Consider the following 20,119-nt stretch of genomic DNA (forward strand, 5'->3'; position numbering starts at 1 on the left):
CATCTAAGTCCCACTGCATGAGCAGGATTTAATTGCAGTATTTGATGATTGAGATTTAGAGACCATTTCAAGAAGGTAACACAAGCATGTCACTACCATTATCTGGTGTATTTGGGTCTGCAACTGCATTCCCATATGCAATGAATGCTGTGTCTTTGTATGTTTCCACTGTGATTTGCAAATCCCCTGGCAGTTATTGTGCACTGCAGATAGATACAAATACCATATTCTATGGGTGAGATTTAATAGGATGAGAGATTCAAAAATTGAGAGATTTGGGAAGAAATCTGTTTTTTAAAGCAGCAATCATTTACACTGCAAAACCAGTTTAATTTTGAAGTGTAAATGATTGCCGCTTTAAAAAAACTGGAGATTTCTTCCCAAATCTCTCACTTTCTGAATCTCTCATTCTATTAACTCTCACCCAATATATGAGATCACTGGTGTCATGGATTTTGAGAACACTTTTGCAGCAAAAGGCGTATTGCATGGCATTGGCCCAGACATGCTCTATACACTCAACATCCCAGGAAGTGACACAAAAAGTTTGTACCTTTCTTTTAGTAGTGATGAGTATAGAACAGTTGTGTCTGTGCCAGTAGCACACTAAAATGTTCCTGTTAATTAGAAATGATCACTTTGATAACAAGAAAATTGGACATCAGGCACTACATAATACATACTTCATATTTTTCTTCCATTTTATCTTTGACTTATGAAATGGCCATGATCACTTCCTTGATTTATTTAGTTTTGTATGTATTCATTGAATTTTACTTTATACTATAGTTACATTTATAAGTTGTAATATCTGTGCTTTATATTTGTTATGAAAATTGACTGAGAGTAAGGTTACATGACTTATATATTTACAGCTAATGCCAAACTAATAATGGCCAGTATAAATCTCTTACATACTGTATTTGTCATCTGTTATTTTCTGTGTGTTTGTCTGGAATGCATTCAGACACTGTTGGGCTGATTTGGATAAAACCAATGTGAGGTAGATTGATTGGTTCCAGATTAGGTTCACGGCCTCTAAAACCCCCAAATCCAATCCTGTGGGGGTCCCGAGGGCCCAAAACGGAGTCCATTCACTATACAAAGTGAGTCAAGGAAGCAAGATATGGCAATGTTGCATAACATAGAGGGGGTAGAAGACATATATTTTAAGAAAAAAATTTGGTCAGATGCAGGAGCCGACCACAGAGAGGTTTATGCCAGGCACACCATGGTCATTGGGAGCATGTTCAGGGCCTTCCGCTGGATAGATTTTGATGAGAACTTCAGATGGTAATAGGCAGCCTCCTCCTGGGTCTGTTGGAAGAGCTGTCAAGCTTAAAACAAGAGAAGGATAACGTTCAAGTAATGCTAATTGCACAACCAAACCCGAGCAACGTAGAGTACCTGAGCTAGTCCAACTATAGTAGTAGTAGTAGTAGTACGTTTATTTATAAGGCGCCGCAAAGTGTCCGCATCTCCGTACATAGCAAACAAAAAACAAATGACAAGGTGACGTACAGGGTGTGTTGAAAAATACAGTATAAATAGGGGTATAGCTGGTAGAAATAAAATCAGCATCAGTTCAGAAGTAGGTGTTAAAATTGTCGAGGAGACTGAAGATGAAGTAGAGGAAGGGAAGAACAGGACAGGAGGACAGGTGAGGTAAAGAGGTAGGGTGAGTACGTGAGGCAGGAGGACCCTACTCATAAGAGTTAACATACTAAAAATAGGTGGGTGGACGAACGAAAAAACAACAGGATAAGTAGGAACGGAGGGGAACGGAGGCAGGTTAGGAGGAGGGATAGGCTAGTTGAAAAAAGTGGGTTTTGAGGGAGCGCTTGAAGGAGGTAAGGGAATCAGAAAGCCTGATGGGTGGCGGGAGGTTGTTCCAGTGCAGGGGGCCAGCGCGAGAGAAGTCTTGGACACGGGAGTCGGAGGAGGAGATTAGGTGAGAGGTCAGTCGGCGGTCAGCGATGGAGCGAAGAGGACGGGAGGGAGTGTGGATAGAGATCAGTGAAGAGAAGTAAGGAGCGGTGGAGGAGGAGAGAGCCTTGTAGGTGGTGGTGAGGAGTTTAAAGAGAACTCAGAAAGGAATGGGGAGCCAGTGAAGAGATAGACAGAGGGGGGAGGCGGAGGTAGAGTGGCGGGAGAGGAAGATGAGCCTAGCAGCAGCGTTAAGAATGGTTTGGAGAGGTGCGAGGCGGGTGAGAGGTAGCCCAGAGAGAAGGATGTTGCAGTAGTCAAGGCGGGAGATGACAAGAGAGTGAATGAGAATTTTGGTCGCGTCAGTGGAGAGGAATGGTCTGATGCGTGAGATGTTGCATAGGTGAAAGCGGCAAGACTGTGAGAGAGCACGAATGTGGGGGGTGAAAGAGAGGGAGGAGTCAATGATGGCAGCGCGTTTGGTCGGTGGAGGTAATCTCGGTTTCACCAATGCTGATGGAGATAGTGGGAGAAGAGGGGATGTTCGGGGGATGGAAGATTAGAAGTTCAGTTTTAGCCATGTATATTACTTTTATATTTAATTAGGGGTCATTATAATTATTATGAATGTAATTGTCAATGTATTCTTATATTCAATGTATTCTTGAATAGCTTTAGAAATATTACAATTTCATTTTTTATTATAAATCCATTAATATATAAATATTGTGTGGTTTTCTGAATGATGGGTTTACTAAATTCATCTTAGACATTAGCATCTTTCCTTTATTACGTCTGAAATATACACTGTCTGTCTACATTATGTTTTTTTAAATTGCAAAAATGTATAGCTTATTATCAAATTATACTTTTTATTTATATTTGAATCCTACATTATTTTATATGCATGTTAATTATTGTTATGGATAACTAATAAAATTAAATATGCATTTTTGTTGTTTTCAAAACCTATTAGTGTACTGTGATCTGCTGAAGTTGTATTATCTTAGTAGTGTTCCTTCACTATTTACTTTCCTGTTCTTTGGTTGATTGAATTTGACATTTACAATATGAGAGAAAACTGTTGTACAGTGAGGCAAAAAAGTATTTGGCCATCCACCGATTGTGCAAGTTGGCCCACTTAAAAAAGATGAAAGATGTCTGTCATTTCCATCATAGTACACTTCAACTGTGAGAGACAGAATGTGGGGAAAAAAGACAGGAAATCACATTGTATGATTTTAGAATGAATTAAAAAAAAAATTTTTATTTACTCTTAATGGGTGTTTGGCACAATTTGAGGATATTTGAATGGCTATGTGGCTACAATTATGCAATTACTATAAAATCATGTTATTATACCACTCCCCTCATGGTGGACCACAAATTTACCATAGTTATCTCCCCATTCCACTAGGGAGTAAGTAGATTTAGAGAGGAGTGCTCACTTTTCGGGGAGTCTAGAGGATTAACCTGAAAAATCGAGTCTCCTGCAAGATATAGGAGAGTAGGTAAGTACAGATGGAGCAGGTCTCGCTCTTGCAGGGGATGGCGGAAGATTCGCCAGCCGCCATCCCCCGCCAGGCGCCGTAAGGGGACGTGCGCGCACACAAGATTCGCGCGCATTGCCTTACAACGGGTCCCCGCCGCCTCGCCGAGGTTTGCCCGGGGTCCCCGCCTCCTTGCCGCCCCCCCCCCCTAACCCTGTCCGTGTCCCTGAAGCGGAGACGGACAAGGTTCCAGTACCCCCACCGACGGGAAACTGAGACGCGCGTGCGTGTGAGACTCCGACCTTTTCATACCCCCACTATCCACGTCGGCGTGGAGTTGAGAATAGAGAGTGTGGCGAGCGCAGCGAGCCACCGACCCCGAAGCGCGGCGAGCCCCGCGAAGGGACGCGGATACCTTCACAGGTATCCGCGTCCCCTCGCGGGCTTCACAGGTATCCGCGTCCGCTCGCCATGCTTCGGGCTCGGTGGCTCGCTGCGCTCGCCACACTTTCTATTCTCAACTCCACGCCGACATGGATAGTGGGGGTATGAAAAGGTCGGAGGACGCATACCGCCGCCCCTCGCAGGCTCGCTGCGCTCGCCACGCTTCGGGATGACGTTGATCGTGGGGTGGCGTTAACAATTGGGGGGGCCATTTCACACTTCAGGGTGGCTATTTGTGGTCTGTGGGCCATTTAACATTGTTCCCTATGTAAAATCGGGTCAATTGGGCCATTTAACAATGTTCCCTATGTAAAATTGCGGTAATCTTTTGCGATGCGACCGACGCGATTTACATTTTAACATGCATTTCTATGTAAAATCGCGGGCATCGCATCGGTCGCATCGCATGCCATTATAATGGCATGCGATGTACATGCGATGCCCGCGATGGGCGCCTTTCTAGGTAAAGAGTACCGTTTATTTACTCCCTGTGTCACACTGGTGCCCATAGGTGGAATACCAAATGCAGGTTATTCGGTATAAGGTAGAAAACATACCAAATAATGAGCAGCATAATTTCGTATTAGAATCTAAATGCTGTGTATCACCGGCCATTGACATAAACAGTGTAATAGGTCAGGCTTAAGGACCCACATCTAAGCTGCCTTTCCCAGCTTTCAGAAAAAAAAATGTTTTAGGAAATACTGCTATAAGACTGAAGACCATAGACCAGTGATTTTTCAACCAGATCTAGAGATGCCCAAACCAGTTTACAGCCGCCACCACCAGTTTAATTGTTATTTACTGGTCTCTTCTTTGTGGGAACAAATGTGATGGTTTTTGATATATGGGCCAATAGGTTTGTTTTTTTTCCTGTGGGGTCCAATGTGTTTTGCCCTGTGTGGATCTCATGATGTGCCTTGGCAATTTTAAAATCTTATTTAGTGTGCTGCAAGGTAAAAAGGTTGAAAATCACTGCCATAGACCATTCATGGGCTAAGCATTCTTCCTTCCTACTCTTTTCCTAACACTTTGCCTTTTGACTTAGTTCCTATTTCCTCCCTATTTCCCCTTGTGTTCCCCTTATGCATACATCTGAAGCTTTAGAGAGTCTCTCCATACTATCCCTCTGCCCACCATGTTGGTTTTTGTAGTTGTTATCCTTAGTATTTTTGTAATATGTATAGGGCTGCACACACCATTTGGTATCCTATAAATACAATGAAATAATAATAATAATAATAATAATAATAATAATGATAATAATAATAATAATAATAATAATGCCACTTGTGATTTATAGTATATAGTTTGGTTAAATTGCTAGTGATCACCATAAATAAAATAAAATAGGCTTTTAAAGTTATATACATCTGAGTTACAAACGTATTTGTAGAGCTGTCAAGGAGAACATTATTTCAACAAATTCTAAATATTATATTTGTATAATGCATAGTATAGACATTTATTTACTTATTAACAGTTTCTTATATAGCGCACACATATTCCGCAGCGCTTTACAGAGAATATTTGAACATTCAGTCCCTGCCCCAGTGGAGCTTAAAATATATAATCCCTACCACATGTACATGCACACATTCATTCTAGTGTTAATTTTTGTTAGGAGCCAAATTACCTACCAGTATATTTTTGGAATTTGCATTTTTACATTTCCAAATCCATCTTTCCAGATTAATTTGCAACTGGAAACATATTCCCTTTTTATTCTGAAATTTGCAAAGATGATAAGTAATTCCCTGCAGCTTCATTGTAACTTCATTAAAAAAGAGAATTTATTGAAATTTATTGAAGAAAGATACATAGATTGCACAAACAAATGAGGCAACAACAAGGAAGATAGTAGCACTGACAAGATACTGAATAAATCTGGGGAAATCTAATACACAAGAGTAAAACAAATCAGTAAAAGTTTGCTTTGCATATTCCACATTAGTTTAGAAATTATTATATAACTAAAAACTTTTTGAAAATGATGTAAGAGTTTTTAAATCAGGCTTTATTTGAATTGCACTTAGTAACATTGATATTCACCAGAAACTGTTCTTCCTTTTAGTTCTGGGTTAAATTAAGATAAATGAAATGAAATATCAAGTATAACTTCTCAGCAATTCATTGATCCATAAACAGTTGTCATAAACAGGAGATCCCCTCTATTGCTTTGGCAGGTCTTGTTTTGACAGGAATGGGAAGTTTACAAGGGAGGTGTCTTGATAACCATTGTCTAAACAGGGATAATCAAAAGAAAAAACAATAGGCAAGGGTGCAGCTAAATTAAGTTGGATCTTGTTGATGTCTGCATACTGAGACTGCACAAAAGAAACACATCTGCTTCCATGCATGCGCCAAATCAGGTATAAACACATGGACATAGATTGTTAGTGCTTATGGATTAATCAGTTCATTTCTGGACTGTAATTGGGTGGTGAGCATGTGATAGCACAGAACTCTTCGTAGGAAGTGTCATGGGAAGCAGAGTTCCTTGTTCAATCGTGTGTCACATGCTGAAATGTTTCAGTATGATTTTTTGGACCCAGAATGGGGCTGGTTTAATTCCCAGTGTTAGAGGGCATTGTGGTCCTCCCCCTCCCCTTGTGGTCCTGACCCTTTAACACTTATGGACCCTACACACAAAGCGATATTCAGACACTTTCTGAGCAATTTTACATAATCGCTCAGAAAGTGGCTGACTATCGCTGTGTGTAGCCCAGCAGGGATGCGTGGGCCAATGGGACTGCGATACAGAACAGCCCTGCTTGTTATTGTCACTCAGAAGGCCCACACATCTTTGCATGTGTGGTGGCCTTCTGAGCCATCAGCTGCTGGAAGCTGCCCAGAGTCCCCGTGACGCTGCCCAAAGCCGCCCCTGGAGATGCCAGAGCCACCTAATACCGGCGGGTGAGCGCACAGAGCAGGAGGAGTGTGGAGAGCACACCAAGTCCCGTCTGATCCTAGCAGCACTCCGCCTCGGCGCCCCAGCAGCTGTGTGACTGCTGTGAGAAGTGGAGTTCGGGCAGTATTGGATCTGGCGCTCTGGGTGAGCCAGAAGATCGCTCCCTTGGCAGTGCACGGCTGTCCCAGGACATGGGGTGGGAGGAGCTGTGATGTACTACTCACCGCCAGCCGCCTGCTGTGTACCCCCATCTGCCCCGTGAGCCCAGGTGAGGAAGGAAGTGGTTGAGCTGCTCTCTTAAGGTGCCCATACACTAGTAAGATTTATCGTGAGATCTGGCTGGTTGAACAAAAACATGGTTATGGATGAGTGACAGTTTGTCAGTTTTCCAGCATTTCCAAGCAAATGGTCAACTGTCATGTGCTCTCATCCATAACCATGTTTTTGTTCCAACCAACCAGATCTGAAGATAAATCTGCGTGTTTATGGCCACCTTTACTCCTGATGAGTCTGAGTCACTTGGACATTGACTCCTAAACTCTATGACAGCCCAGGTTTGCAGGCACAGTAATTTCTACCCCAGTTCTTTCCTACAGGTTTGCAGGATGTCCATGATTGAGCGCATGTGATTCATACCAACATGTTGAGGTACTAATATGTGCAATATGGACACTATTGCACCAATGTTTATATGTCACACTTACTGTGACATGTGTCATATGACACCCCCCAAAGCTTTATTCCAACCCATTATTTAAGTTGAGAGATTTAAAATCTCTCATGCTGATTCTCCCACTATGGGCAGTATTCAATGAGAAAAATTCGCTGTGATTTCTGGAGAGTTTGTGCTTTTCACGCGGTGGAGAGAGGTTTTTTTTCTCCAAAGGCGAGCCACCCTATTCAATGTGAAATATTCTCCGTCTTTCTAAGTGATTCTCGCCGTCTCTCTCCGTGTAGAAATTCTCCATCTTTTGATGGAGAGCAGGAATGTGAACTTTTAAACTAAAAGGGTGTTTTTTTTAATTTTGGTGTCAAAAAATCAGGTTTTTTTTTTCTGTGAAGGGCCATGTTATTTTTATTCATGTGCCTATAGCACATGAATATATATTTAATTTTAAAAAAAATATTTTTTTACATTTTTTTTTTTTTTTTACACAGTGCAGCCAGCAGGGGGCCGGAGCGCTCGAGCCGCTCATTAGATATTCATATATTCACTGCACCCGATGCACGTTCGGGTACAGTGAATACTGGGTCCCCCGCTGGCTATAGGGGAGGCAGCCTGTGCTGCCTGGGTCCAGGGGAGCCCTGCTCCCCACCCCATATCCCCTGCAGCAGCCAAGAGAGACTTTAATCTCTCTTGGCTGCTACGTCCCCCGGCTCCCTGACAGCTCCCTGCCGCGGACGCTCGTCCGCTGCAGGGGTTAAGACTCGCCGCGAGTGGCGGCGAGTCTTTAACACGTTGAATAGGGGGAGCAGGAGTGGCAGCGAGCCCTCCGGAACACGGAGAGTGCACGGCGAGCAAAAAAAAATGCTCGCCGTGCACGGAGAATATTTTCATTGAATACTGCCCTATGAATCTCTGGCACACATTTCTCTGTGTGTGGGCCCATTATCTTGAGAGATTCAGATTACAGGAAATCTCTCATGCTGAATCTCCCATTATGAATCTCTGGCACAAATCTCTCCGTGAGTTGGGCCCTTAACACAATCTATCTTCCAGGCCTTTAGCTAGATTGAAATAAAAGGCATACAATTATTTATACAGATGATCAGAATATGGGGCAAAAAGCACATAATCTAATAGAGAAACGTAAAAGACAATACACAATGAAGTCAATTAGGTTATCACCTGCTCTTGACTTTTGTCAAATATATCAATGATTGTACCAGGGGCATATAAAGTTAGGAGGGGACTTATGTGAAGTCTCCATCTGGGCTCCATTCTCTCACGCCAGCTGTGCAGTAGTTTCTGAGCAATAGGGTCAGTAGGAGACCCTAGCACTGTACCAGATGTGCACACTAATGTACATGTACAGACCTGAGATGTTGGACGGTCAGGCAGGGGTCTGGGTTAATTGGCTGATATGTCCCCTTTGCACTATTGCTGAGGGTAACAAATGTCACCATTTGCAGCATGTGATATTCATACTTTTTTTTCCAATGCCTCCCCAATTTGCCCCCTCTCCTCAGTACCCGTGACTAATACCACTTTCACATCGCCGACACGTTTTAAAAACCGGTATTTAAAACGGTAATTAAAACGGGTCAGAGCCTTAACATTGCCGCAGATTACCGTTTTAAATACCGGTTTATACCCCTTTCACATCGCACTTTTAAAACGGTAAATTGCCGTTTTTTTTTCCCCTTTTTAAAACGTTTAAGCCTGCACTGTGAATGCATAGCATTGTACACATTCACATTGCACAAAAAACGGCAAGGAACCGTGTAGGACTCTGCTTTTTACACGGTTCGAAATGCCAGTTAACTTTAAACGGTAAATCGGCTGTGGTGCATTCACAGTGCAGGCTTAAACGTTTTAAAAAGGGAAAAAAACGGCAATTTACCGTTTTAAAAGTGCGATGTGAAAGGGGTATTATTTAGGTGTCAGGTTTCCGTATTTGTATAGATCTAATACTATGTTTATGCTTAAAGTTTCTGTGCTTTCTTCTCAATTTATTTTAACCAGATGTTATTATTTTTTATTTTTTTTTTATTTTTTATTTAATTAATTATAAAATGAATCAAAGTCTTGCCCTAATGATCCCAGAAGTAATATCAGAGGGGACCAGCAGCCAGAGGAAATCCATTCTGAACTTGTGCAGGAAGGATTTTCTGTTTTATGCTAGGGACGCAGCGAGACAGCACAGTTGCTGGGATGCTATCTGTGTCAGCTTAAGCCAAGCATGATGTGACCATACCAATTAAAGCTTAACTTTTGTTTTATTTTCATGATTTCTGTAAAGCACCCGTTGGGCCAGATTCTCTAAGCTTCAAAAGTGATAAAATAGAGAGTGATAAGCAGCCAGCCAATTAGCTCCTGTCTGACATTTTTCAAACACAGTCTGTGACATGGCAGGCAGGAGCTGATTGGCTGGCTGTTTATCACTCTGGATTTTATCACTTTTGAAGCTTAGAGAATCTGGCCCTTAGTCTTTTGAGAAAAGCGTTATATATAAATATTATTGCAATGATTATAATTATTATTATTATTATTATTATTATTATTATTATTATTAATATTATATTACATTTTTTTCAACTTTTTTAGAGTTTAATTGAAACCTAATAGCGAATGAGTATTTTGCAAGCAAAACAAAATTTTAATGTCCCTAACCAAAGACTGGCACATATGCTACTAGTACTAGAACTAAAGGTACCCACACACCGTGAGATTTGTGCCATTTGAGCTATACAATGGGGGATATTTACTAAGATGGGAGTTCTATTTCACATGGGATGTTGCTATGGGCAACCAATCAAATACTATCTATTATCTTCTAGAAGGTGCTAAATAAATAAGAAGTAGATTCTGATTGGTTGACCATAGCAACATCCTGTGTGTAATAGAACTCCCATGTTAAGGTGCCCATACACGTTGAGATTTTTCTGTGCTGTGCGTCTTGTACTTCAAAGTGCCGTGCGATTTTGGCACTTGTAGGGGATGCGATGCGATGTACTGTACTGAGCGGGTGCGATGCGATTTTAGCCTTTTTTTTTTTTTAAAGTTAATACTCACCTAATGGACATCGCATCGCATCGCATGTACTACAAAAGTGATGCGATGTAGCACAAAAAGTACTGCCTGCAGATACTTTTTGTGCTATACAATATTGTACCTGCGGGGACGTGCATCGCATCCCCGCAGGTACCAATGCAATGGGTTTTGAACTTTAAAAGTTCAAAATGCATGCTAAAATCGCAATGTGTATGGGCACCTTTAGTAAATTCCCCCCACTGTGTGCTATGCAATTTGAACTATACACAGTGTACTATTTTAATCTACATAGGATTTGGACTAGACTACAATATGTAATTAAAATATTTAAAGTACATATAGCATGCGATTCTCTACACAGGGTGGGATTTGAAGTAGACACTATGCGATATAGTACAAAACTACCTGCCTGCACATACTATTGTGCCTTGCATAATGGACTACATGGGAGTGCGCATCGCATCACAAGGCAAATAAACACAGTGCAATTTGAACTAGACGCGATGAATCACACAGTGTCTGGGCGCCTTAATGCACATCTTACAATAGTAAAAAATGTAATGTCTAACTGCAGTTTTTTGGGTACACATTTTGGCTGCAGTTTTGGGAACAACTGCAGAAAACTCTGCAGTAGCCCCGAAATTCCAAACTTTTTTTATTCCCTTCTGCTGTAAAACAGTTCTGCTTTACATTATTAGTAGAATGCCAATATACATCTTAATAATTATTTTGCAAGCGCAATGTATAATAGAATTTTTGCTGTAAACCCCATTTATCATGGATACTGTATGTAATGAATCTCTTTGCATAATAAACTCTTATAATGCTTTTCATTTGTAAACAAGAATATTGAGCTTTTATTTCCCTTAGTATAGTAAGTAGAGTTGATATAATTATGTTATTTTCTCAATAGGCTCATCGTACATGGAGCACTTTTCTACAGAACATAACATCAGCGATGCGCTGTCTTTGGTGAGAACCTGCCATCTGATTACAATGCTGGAGAACTGCCTGTACAGAGCAAAAAGCACAAAACTTCAGTGTTCCAAAGTTCTCGTCCCCAAAGAACTGACCACACTGGTGGCACAGGAGGTGCTGAAACTATCACTTAGTGAGCCATGTGGACTGCGAGGTTGCATTATATATGTGAGTTTGGAAAGTAACAACAAACAAGAAAAACTGGACACAATCATTTATGACTGTTCAGTTGAGCCAACATTTGAGCTGAAGCTTATATTAAAGCAGGATACTCAGGGGTGGGACTACTTAAAAGATCTTCTTATCAAGAGAACCTGCTTCCCAAACCTTTTTAGGAGCGGTATAAAACTAAGTCCCAAGTTTCAGCTTTCCAAGAGAAGACTGTACTTTTCACTTTCAGCAGCAGGAAATGAAGAATGTTAGAACATACCATTTTTTGGCACAATAGAGGTGGTTCCAAAAGTTTAAAATTCAAAATGGGGAGCCATACCAACTGCCATTGAGTCCCAGGCAGCAATGTCAGGCAGTGTTTAGAGTGGCAGTTGGTATCGCTCCCCTATTTGAATTTTAGACTGTGCTGCACCTCTGGAGCCACCACTGGTCAAATGTTTAAAAGTTAAAACATACTGTTCCTTTCCAAGGATCTTTATTGACCCTTTTTCATTTTGTACTTTACTTTTAATTGAATCACATTACATTGATTAATACAAATTGTCATCTTTAAACTGTGGTTTATGGACTTAGTCAAGCTACCAATTCAGTATTTTTACTAGTTGTGCTAATCCTAAAGTGTACCTGCTGCTTATACAAGGGAGCTAAAACTGCTGAACATGTATTCAGAATATCAATTCACAGATGACCTCAATGACGCATAAGGCACAGAGTGCATTTATAGGCTGCATTCATGAGAATATGATCAGGCAACATATGCATATTACTTTAAATAATTTGATCACTTTAAATAATTTGCATGTTATATCTATTTCTCTAAGAAGAGCAAACCAATACTTAAATGTAGTGTTTTCATTTTATTCAAACAGTTTTATTTCAGACAGTTTTAGGATTAATTATCCCATCAGTTATGCATTTATTGTCTGCTAGATTTTGTTATGTGCTATAATAGTGAAGTATACCAAAATATGGCATGCAGCACATACATCAGCCAGGATATATTTTTTTTTACAAGGGAGTAATAATCCCCCCCCCTCCCCCTTTACTTAGGATTTACTACACACCATAATTTTAAACATAGAGCTGCTATCATGGTGAGTCTTGTAGTGCCGTGCAGGAAAAAGAGAATGTGCACACTTTAAAAACTACTACGTTACAAATATTTAAAATCATTATGATAATCTCTACAATTAACATGGAGTATAAATGAGGTACTTAGCACATGTTTGGACATGGATGCTTACAGGTCAGTATGAATACATTATTCTAATTTATATCCAGGATTTACCTATAATAGTGCTTATACAAATATGAAGGAGGATATTCAATCTGGTATTTCGACTGTGGGAACATCCCAACAGCTGGAATCCCGGATGCTTTTGCCAGCTTCCAACACTAACTCAATAGTTGGAATTCAATATTCTGACTGTTGAGTGTCAGAAAGTCCGTGGATTGGAGAAAACAGCCGCGGATTTCACAATCCATGGCCATTTCCAACAAATTAGTTTTGTCTTAAAAAAAAGATGAATCTGACACCCTTCAATGCTGTCGGAAATAGTAGCATTGTATAGGCGAGTGCCGCTATTTCCCCCTGTGGGAAACATCGGAACAGATTGAATACCGCCCTTAGTGGTTATTCTGGTTGATTCGCAAGGCTGCAAATCCACCAAACCCCACCCGCCGATTGTCCGCCCCCCCCCCCTTTGGCGTGGGTTCACCCGCACAGGCTGCAAATGGATCTTTCGATGGTCGCCAACCATCGAAAATTGTGGAAGGTACATGCATATAAAAATGACTTTCAAGTCACTTCCATATGCTTGTATGCTGGGTCGGATATGGGCGGGCAGCTGACATCTGGTGATGTCAGCTGCCAGCCCCTGCACCCACATCACCGCCTCATTACCATGAGAACGCCCAGTGTTCTCATGGGAACACCCATGGAACGCTGGGCGTTCCCATATGGTAATGAGCAGTCCGGAGCCCCCCGCCCTTCTCTGCCCCTAAACGCCGTCTAGGGTGTGTGTGCACCCGGTGAACCAAAAGTTCACCATGGGTGCACGCACCCTACATCTGCACATGCACAGAAATGCACCTGCGCATGCGCAGATGCACAACATTGAATAAGAATAACCCCCTTAGATTGCAATGCAAGGAACTGTACTAATTAAAATCACCTAAGATAATTAAAAAGATAATTAAAGTATAAATAAGCTGACTGCATTCACAGATGACCTCTTATTATATGCATTACGACCCTCTAAATCCTTCCCTTATATTTTTGAAATTGAAAGACAATTTGTAGAAGATTCTGGTTTTCAGGTTAATTGGTCAAAATCTGTAGCATTACGTTTAGGCTCAGGCAACTTTCTTAAAAATGGAAGCAATATAAACAATATAACTTATTTAGGAACTAAAATATCAAGGAAATCATGTCTTCTTTATAAACTCAATTTCACTTATACTATAAAGACTATTTCTTTGGAGTTAAAATGTTGGAAATCCCTGCCTTTATCATACTTTGGAAAAGCCAATTGAATTAAATTGATACCCTTTCCTCGATTAATGTGTTTAATCAAAAATGTACTTCTTATGTTATCTGGTAAAGATATTCAGTATATTCATTATATATTTTGGCGATTTATCAATATCTATGCAGGTTTACATTTTCCAAGTGTTCAGTTATATTGTCAGGCTGCTCAATTAAGATATCTTAAGGATTGGTCACTTTATAGACATGATTATGCTAATATGTCTTTGAAAAGAAAATTACGTTAATGTGGAGATTTGATCATTTTTCCTATATTTATGATCAAGAGATTCTATCTCATATTCAGGAAAACACATTACTCTGTCATGTTATAAAAATATGACATTCAGTATGCCTTTATCATAATTTGAATACACCTTAATCTTCATACCTTCGCTTGGTTTCAAACCCAGATTTTGTGGGAAGACAAACTCACTATCCATATGATATAGGGGATCAAACAGAGATTAACATTAAAAGTCTTATGAACACCCAACTTTGTCGACCTTTTAGATTTCAAGAATCCATTCAAAAATTGTCCAGTTCTAATAGTAAATCACATAGCATCATTCTTCTTAGTTTAACACTATAATAGTTCAGTTACCAGAAACTTCTCTCAGAAAGATTGGCACAACCAACTTCACATTTTACTACAACAAGATCCTCTTAATAAAAGGGCAATTTCTGTAATGTATAAACAACTTAATGTTGATTTAGACTTCTCTAAATCTCAAGGGGGTTCTATGGTTTGGTGTTCACAGATTCTGGGTTTGCATATTAAATATCTACTTAAAGCTCATCTCAGATTATGTAAATCATTTTCCTCTGTAATGTATAAGGAAATGTTTCTAAATATATTTCATAGGACATATCTTTTTCTACATAAATTATTTTTAATTGGTTCTTCTAATTCACATTTAGATTTTAAGTGTGGTGCACCTAAAGCAGGTCTTACACAATGTATAGGAACATTTATAGGGGATGACCTTTGATGGAGCAATGCTGTCTATATATAGTACTGACCCTGAATTGTCACCTCACAATACTCACAATGTACATATACAACAAGAAAAATGAGGGTTCCAATAATCAAGGCGCAGCTGTTAATAATTCACCATTTTCAAAAAGGTATATCAAGATAGTCTATGTTTTCTCAATTCCTCCAACCAATGTTCATATTAAGCAAACAAATACCCAGAAGAAGAAGGAGGGGGGAATTAACTCAAATTTATTGACAGTGTGAATTATTTTTATCCAATAAGAGATGGAATTGGTGGGCGTACCCGGACTCACGGTAAGTACAGAATTTTTTCAAGCCCTTAGCGTGTTCTTTATCCAGTTTTTCTTTCCTGTAAGTATCGATTTCCTTGTGAATCGGACGATGGTCTCCGTGGATATAGATGCGTGAGAAGGAAAATAATACAACAGATTGTGATCGGAGTATCAATTATTTGTTAAACCCCCGAAAGTGCACACCATTATAAATAGCAGGTGGAGTAACAACACTTCCACTTCGTAAAAATTCTTTTACATCAATCCACAAAATGCATCCATAAAAAACTTTCACAGGAAAATTGTAAAACCACAAACATTGAAAAAAGATGACAAATAAAAAAATAAAACTTGAGAAAACACAGACTATCTTGATATACCCTTTGGAAAATGGTGAATTATTAACAGCCTTAATTATTGGAACCCCCATTTTTCTCATTGTAGATCTTACACTTCACAAATTTTGAGTACAAATCCATAATTATTCTGTAGAGTACCTAGTATATTACATCAAATTAACTACAGAATGGGCACTTTTGGGAATTATTCCTCAAAATGTTCTAATATCCAGAAGTTGTAAAAAAAAAAAAAAAAGTGGAAAAGTTATAAGTCTACTTTGTCAACTGCTATAAAATCCCAAATTCATAATTCCCTCTCTGATACAACTTGGTACATGACTCGTATAGGTGAGGGGGCATTTTAATAATCTAACTTTAACCCTTGAGTGCCAAAGTTTCTGTGAGAGTTGAGCAAAATATCCGCTAAAAATGACACTCAAAGGATTAAGCATAGTAAGAGGTGCCAGCATGCAGGGACTTGTAGTACTATTCAGAAAAAAAAGTACGTGCACATTTTAAGCGCAAAGAAAAATGTTCATCTCAACAATTATAAAATCTACAACTGGCGTGGTGTTTACAGTAAATGAGGTTTTTAGCAAATGTTGGATTAAAATGCTTCTCATGCATTCAAGTCAAGGTGGATCTCTAACATTCATAATACTAACACAGTGTATCAATCATAAAATGATCTCTAACATCCCTAATTCTGATGCAGTGTATATATATTTACCCAGGATTTACCTATAATTGGTCCTAATTCAGATTCGCAAAGATTTTTTTTTCTCTAATAGGCAAAACCATGCTCATGGTTTTGCCCATTACAGAAAGATTTTGTTTTGCGGTCAATGCTGAATTAGACCCATGGTGTCCTGTCTATTATGTAGACCGCAATATTACTATTAACATCAGTGATACTTTATTATCAAATTCACTTCAAGTAGCATTGGTGGATAAATAATCATGCTGACACCTTAGAGACAACTGATCCCTGTCAGACAGTCCTATTTATTTTATTTATTTATTTACAGTTTGTTATATAGCGCAGCATATTCCGTTGCGCTTTACAATTGGAGTTGGAGTACAATTGATACAGTCCTATCGGTGCTACTTCCGTAACAGTGAAACTTGTGATAATGTTGTTTTGTGGAGGCTAGCAATCCTCCAACGTGGTGGCTGCAGGGGAACAAGTTACACCACCTTAGACTCTAGCGCCAAAGACAAGTTTTCCATTAAAACTTGTGATAATACTGTATATTTCTGGCATTACCTTTACAGTAAATGACAATTTCTACAAAAGTAAGTTAAAATGTTAATTTTCACATAGTTTTGTAAAAATGAAGGGATAATAATTAGACATCTTTTATTCCATGCTAATTATAGAGTTTATAATAATTGTTTTATCAGTATTCTTAGTGCTTAGAGTGTGCACCTGCATTTTCTTTTCCCAGATTAAATAGATGTATAACAATCCACCTCCTGTTCTTCCATTAATCTTACTGTTAATAATGCAATGACTGTAGGATGAAGCATAACTGACTAATGTTAAACCTTTGTTCTTCCTGTTGCAAAAGTGATGACTAAAAGGTCGATGGACAGGTTGTTTTTTTTTTTTTTTTAATAAAACTGCTATCTTGAGAGACAAGCTGAATCGTGTCTCGGCTGTCCCTCAATTGAAGCTGTTCTGGCAGTGACGTCTCTATAAATATGCAGTTTGGTTCTCCAGAAATCTGAATCCACACAAATTTTGTGTATGAAACTGAACTGATCCCAAACTGGAACCCCTAGGAGATTACATTCGGACAAAGACCTGGTTGGTACCTTCATACTGTTTGGAAGTTCAAATTTGAATATGAATTTCTGGTGTTGTATTGAAACAAATTGGCCAATTTCAGCATTTTTTTTTTTTTGGATGAATTTTAAACTGAAATCTGAACAAAAACACTTGAGGGTAGTTTTTGCAGATATTGCAGATTTACATTACTGCAATGTTTAGATTGCCTGGCAACCAAGCAATCTCAGGACAGAAACCAATTGACTGGGAGCAGTCTCATGCTATGGGAAGGAAAGCAGTTTTGCATAAGACAACTGTTTAATGGTAATGGTACCTGAGTTCGGTGACAGTGTGGATGCCAGACAGTGGCGTAGCTACAGGGGTCGCAGCGGTCGCAACTGCGACCGGGCCCCTGAGCCAGGGGGGCCCAACCCCCGCCACTGTCATACCCTCAGCAGTATTAGCTTCCTTGGCCCCGGCGGCGCGCTGCAGTGATTGATGCCCTGTGCGGTGCGCTGGCTCTCCCCTCCCCAGCTCCGTTCCCATGAGTGCATTGCGGCGGGCATTGTGTGACGACATGACGTCACGTGCCGCCAGCCCCGCACGATGCGCACTCAGGGGACGGATGAGACTCTGCCCTCAATGGCGCAAATCATGTGAGGCAGAGATGGTGCAGTGGCCAGTCGGGGCGCGCATTGAGGGGGGATCTCTGAGTCCAGGAGGACGCAGGTCACGGGTCCCGGTCCGGAGCCGCTGCCTGCCACACAGATCAATCTCCTCCAGAGAGTCTGCAGCATGAGCAAGGTGATGTGTAAATAATTATCACTCAAGCTGAGCTGAGACTATTCAGCATTGTTTCACCTGTCTGCCTGTCTGCAGTGCTCATGTCACATGGATTCTTAGTAGTGGGCTGCTGGCATATTAAATAAGTATATTAATAATAAGTATATTAAATATATTGATTTAATATGCCAGCAGCCCACCATGTGGCATGAGCTTCATCAGGTGCTCGGCCGGGGGGCCGTTGTTGTATGTAGGGGGGCCCCAAGCTGACCTTTCGCACCAGGGCCCATGAACCCTTAGCTACGCCCCTGATGCCAGATGAACTTGGACATTTTAAAGGAGCAATCACCATGCTTTGTAAGTGACTGTCCTTTTTAAAAAAAAAAAACATCCAAATTCGGTCAGCAACCCGCAAGGCTACCAAACTCAGGCAGCATTATATCCCACCCTTAGACAGCGTTAGAAGGTTATGACCTGAAGGAAAGTCATTACGGAGGCTGCAGAGTTGGTCTCTCAGTGGGAAACAAAATCATGTTGCATGAAGGGGAGCCATATTCGGACCAGCTTTTTCAGAATTGGTGAGAAAAAAATATTTTATTTGTACCTGGCCTTAATGTATTAAACAAAAATGTTGCAAAATACTTTTGTGCCCCAGCATGCAATCAACGAGCCCAATACAACCTAACAGCGGTTGCCAACATGCAAGATACCTGTTTAAGGTCCATAACTTTCCTGGTGATTGTGACACTTTAAATAATAACAAAAATTAGATCAATAAAAAAAATATATAAAGCTGCACTTACGGATAGAGACAATTCAAACATGTCTGTGTAAAGATAGTAGAACTGTATTTATAGTAGAACTAAAATGAATGTAATATACTGTATGTGTATTAATATTAAAGACAACATTAAAAGTGTAGTGAATATTTTTAATGATGTAATTAGGAGTAACAATATGATTTACCTGTTCTTCCTCATTAAAGTTCAACTGCAAGGTCATTATAAAAAATAAAAAAATAAAGTAAACCTTTGTATAATTGATTGTGTATTTTTGTCTCTGGAAAGGTTCCCTTCACTCTCTTCTGTAGAACAACAACAACAACAAAAACAGCAGTTCTGCTGTGGATCACACCCCAGTGTCCCTATTCCAGAGGCTGACACCAAAATTCCAGCTCCTCCTCAGTAACTGGGAACCAGGTACTGCACTGTCACATTATCATGGAGAGCACAGCCTCATTCACTCAAGAGGAACCAGCAGTGCAGACACAGTCCCCTGGGCAGCCTAGCATCTTCAGGCATCTTATGCATACCCATGGAGTGATGAAAACAGAGATGTTCAGCTTTCTGAAAAAATAACCCATCCCAATTTGGTATATACAAGTAGCTACTACTCTGGACTTTCTGCCAGGCTTGAATTCCAAAATAAGGTAAAATGTCCTCTTCCCAAAGTCAGATCTAGCGTGATTAGGGTACACAGGACACTAGAGAGTTAGGGCCATTTGACACACACCGGTTTTGACCGGCCAGCAAAAAAATGTGTAAAATGTTGCCAGGTGTAAAATGTAGTTACATAATGAAGTTAGTTTGTCCTTTCACACTGCATGGACATGGCCCGGCTGCCAGGTTACAGACGGAAATATCCACTGACTTGCCCAGCTGCCGTACCATCCCTGCAACTCAGTGAAAAACTAATGTTTATGAGTGCTTTCACACAAACTGGCTTTTCCATGAGTTGTAGCCAATGCTACTGCTGCTGAACATGCCTACTGTATGCCTTTTAGAAAGCACATG

General features: G+C 40.2%; 1 protein-coding gene across 1 annotated transcript; it reads left to right on the forward strand.

The window, feature by feature from the left end:
• Positions 1-448: 448 nt before the first annotated feature.
• Positions 449-11,887, forward strand: DDIT4L (DNA damage inducible transcript 4 like). Its single transcript, XM_083174779.1, has 2 exons — positions 449-545; positions 11,400-11,887. Exons 1-2 carry the CDS (start codon positions 449-451, stop codon positions 11,885-11,887), a joined length of 585 nt encoding a protein of 194 aa, XP_083030905.1.
• The last annotated feature ends 8,232 nt before the right edge of the window (positions 11,888-20,119 follow it).

This window comes from Crinia signifera, chromosome 1 (assembly GCF_055691185.1).
Source record: "Crinia signifera chromosome 1, ASM5569118v1, whole genome shotgun sequence".
In the NCBI taxonomy this organism is placed as follows: domain Eukaryota; kingdom Metazoa; phylum Chordata; class Amphibia; order Anura; family Myobatrachidae; genus Crinia; species Crinia signifera.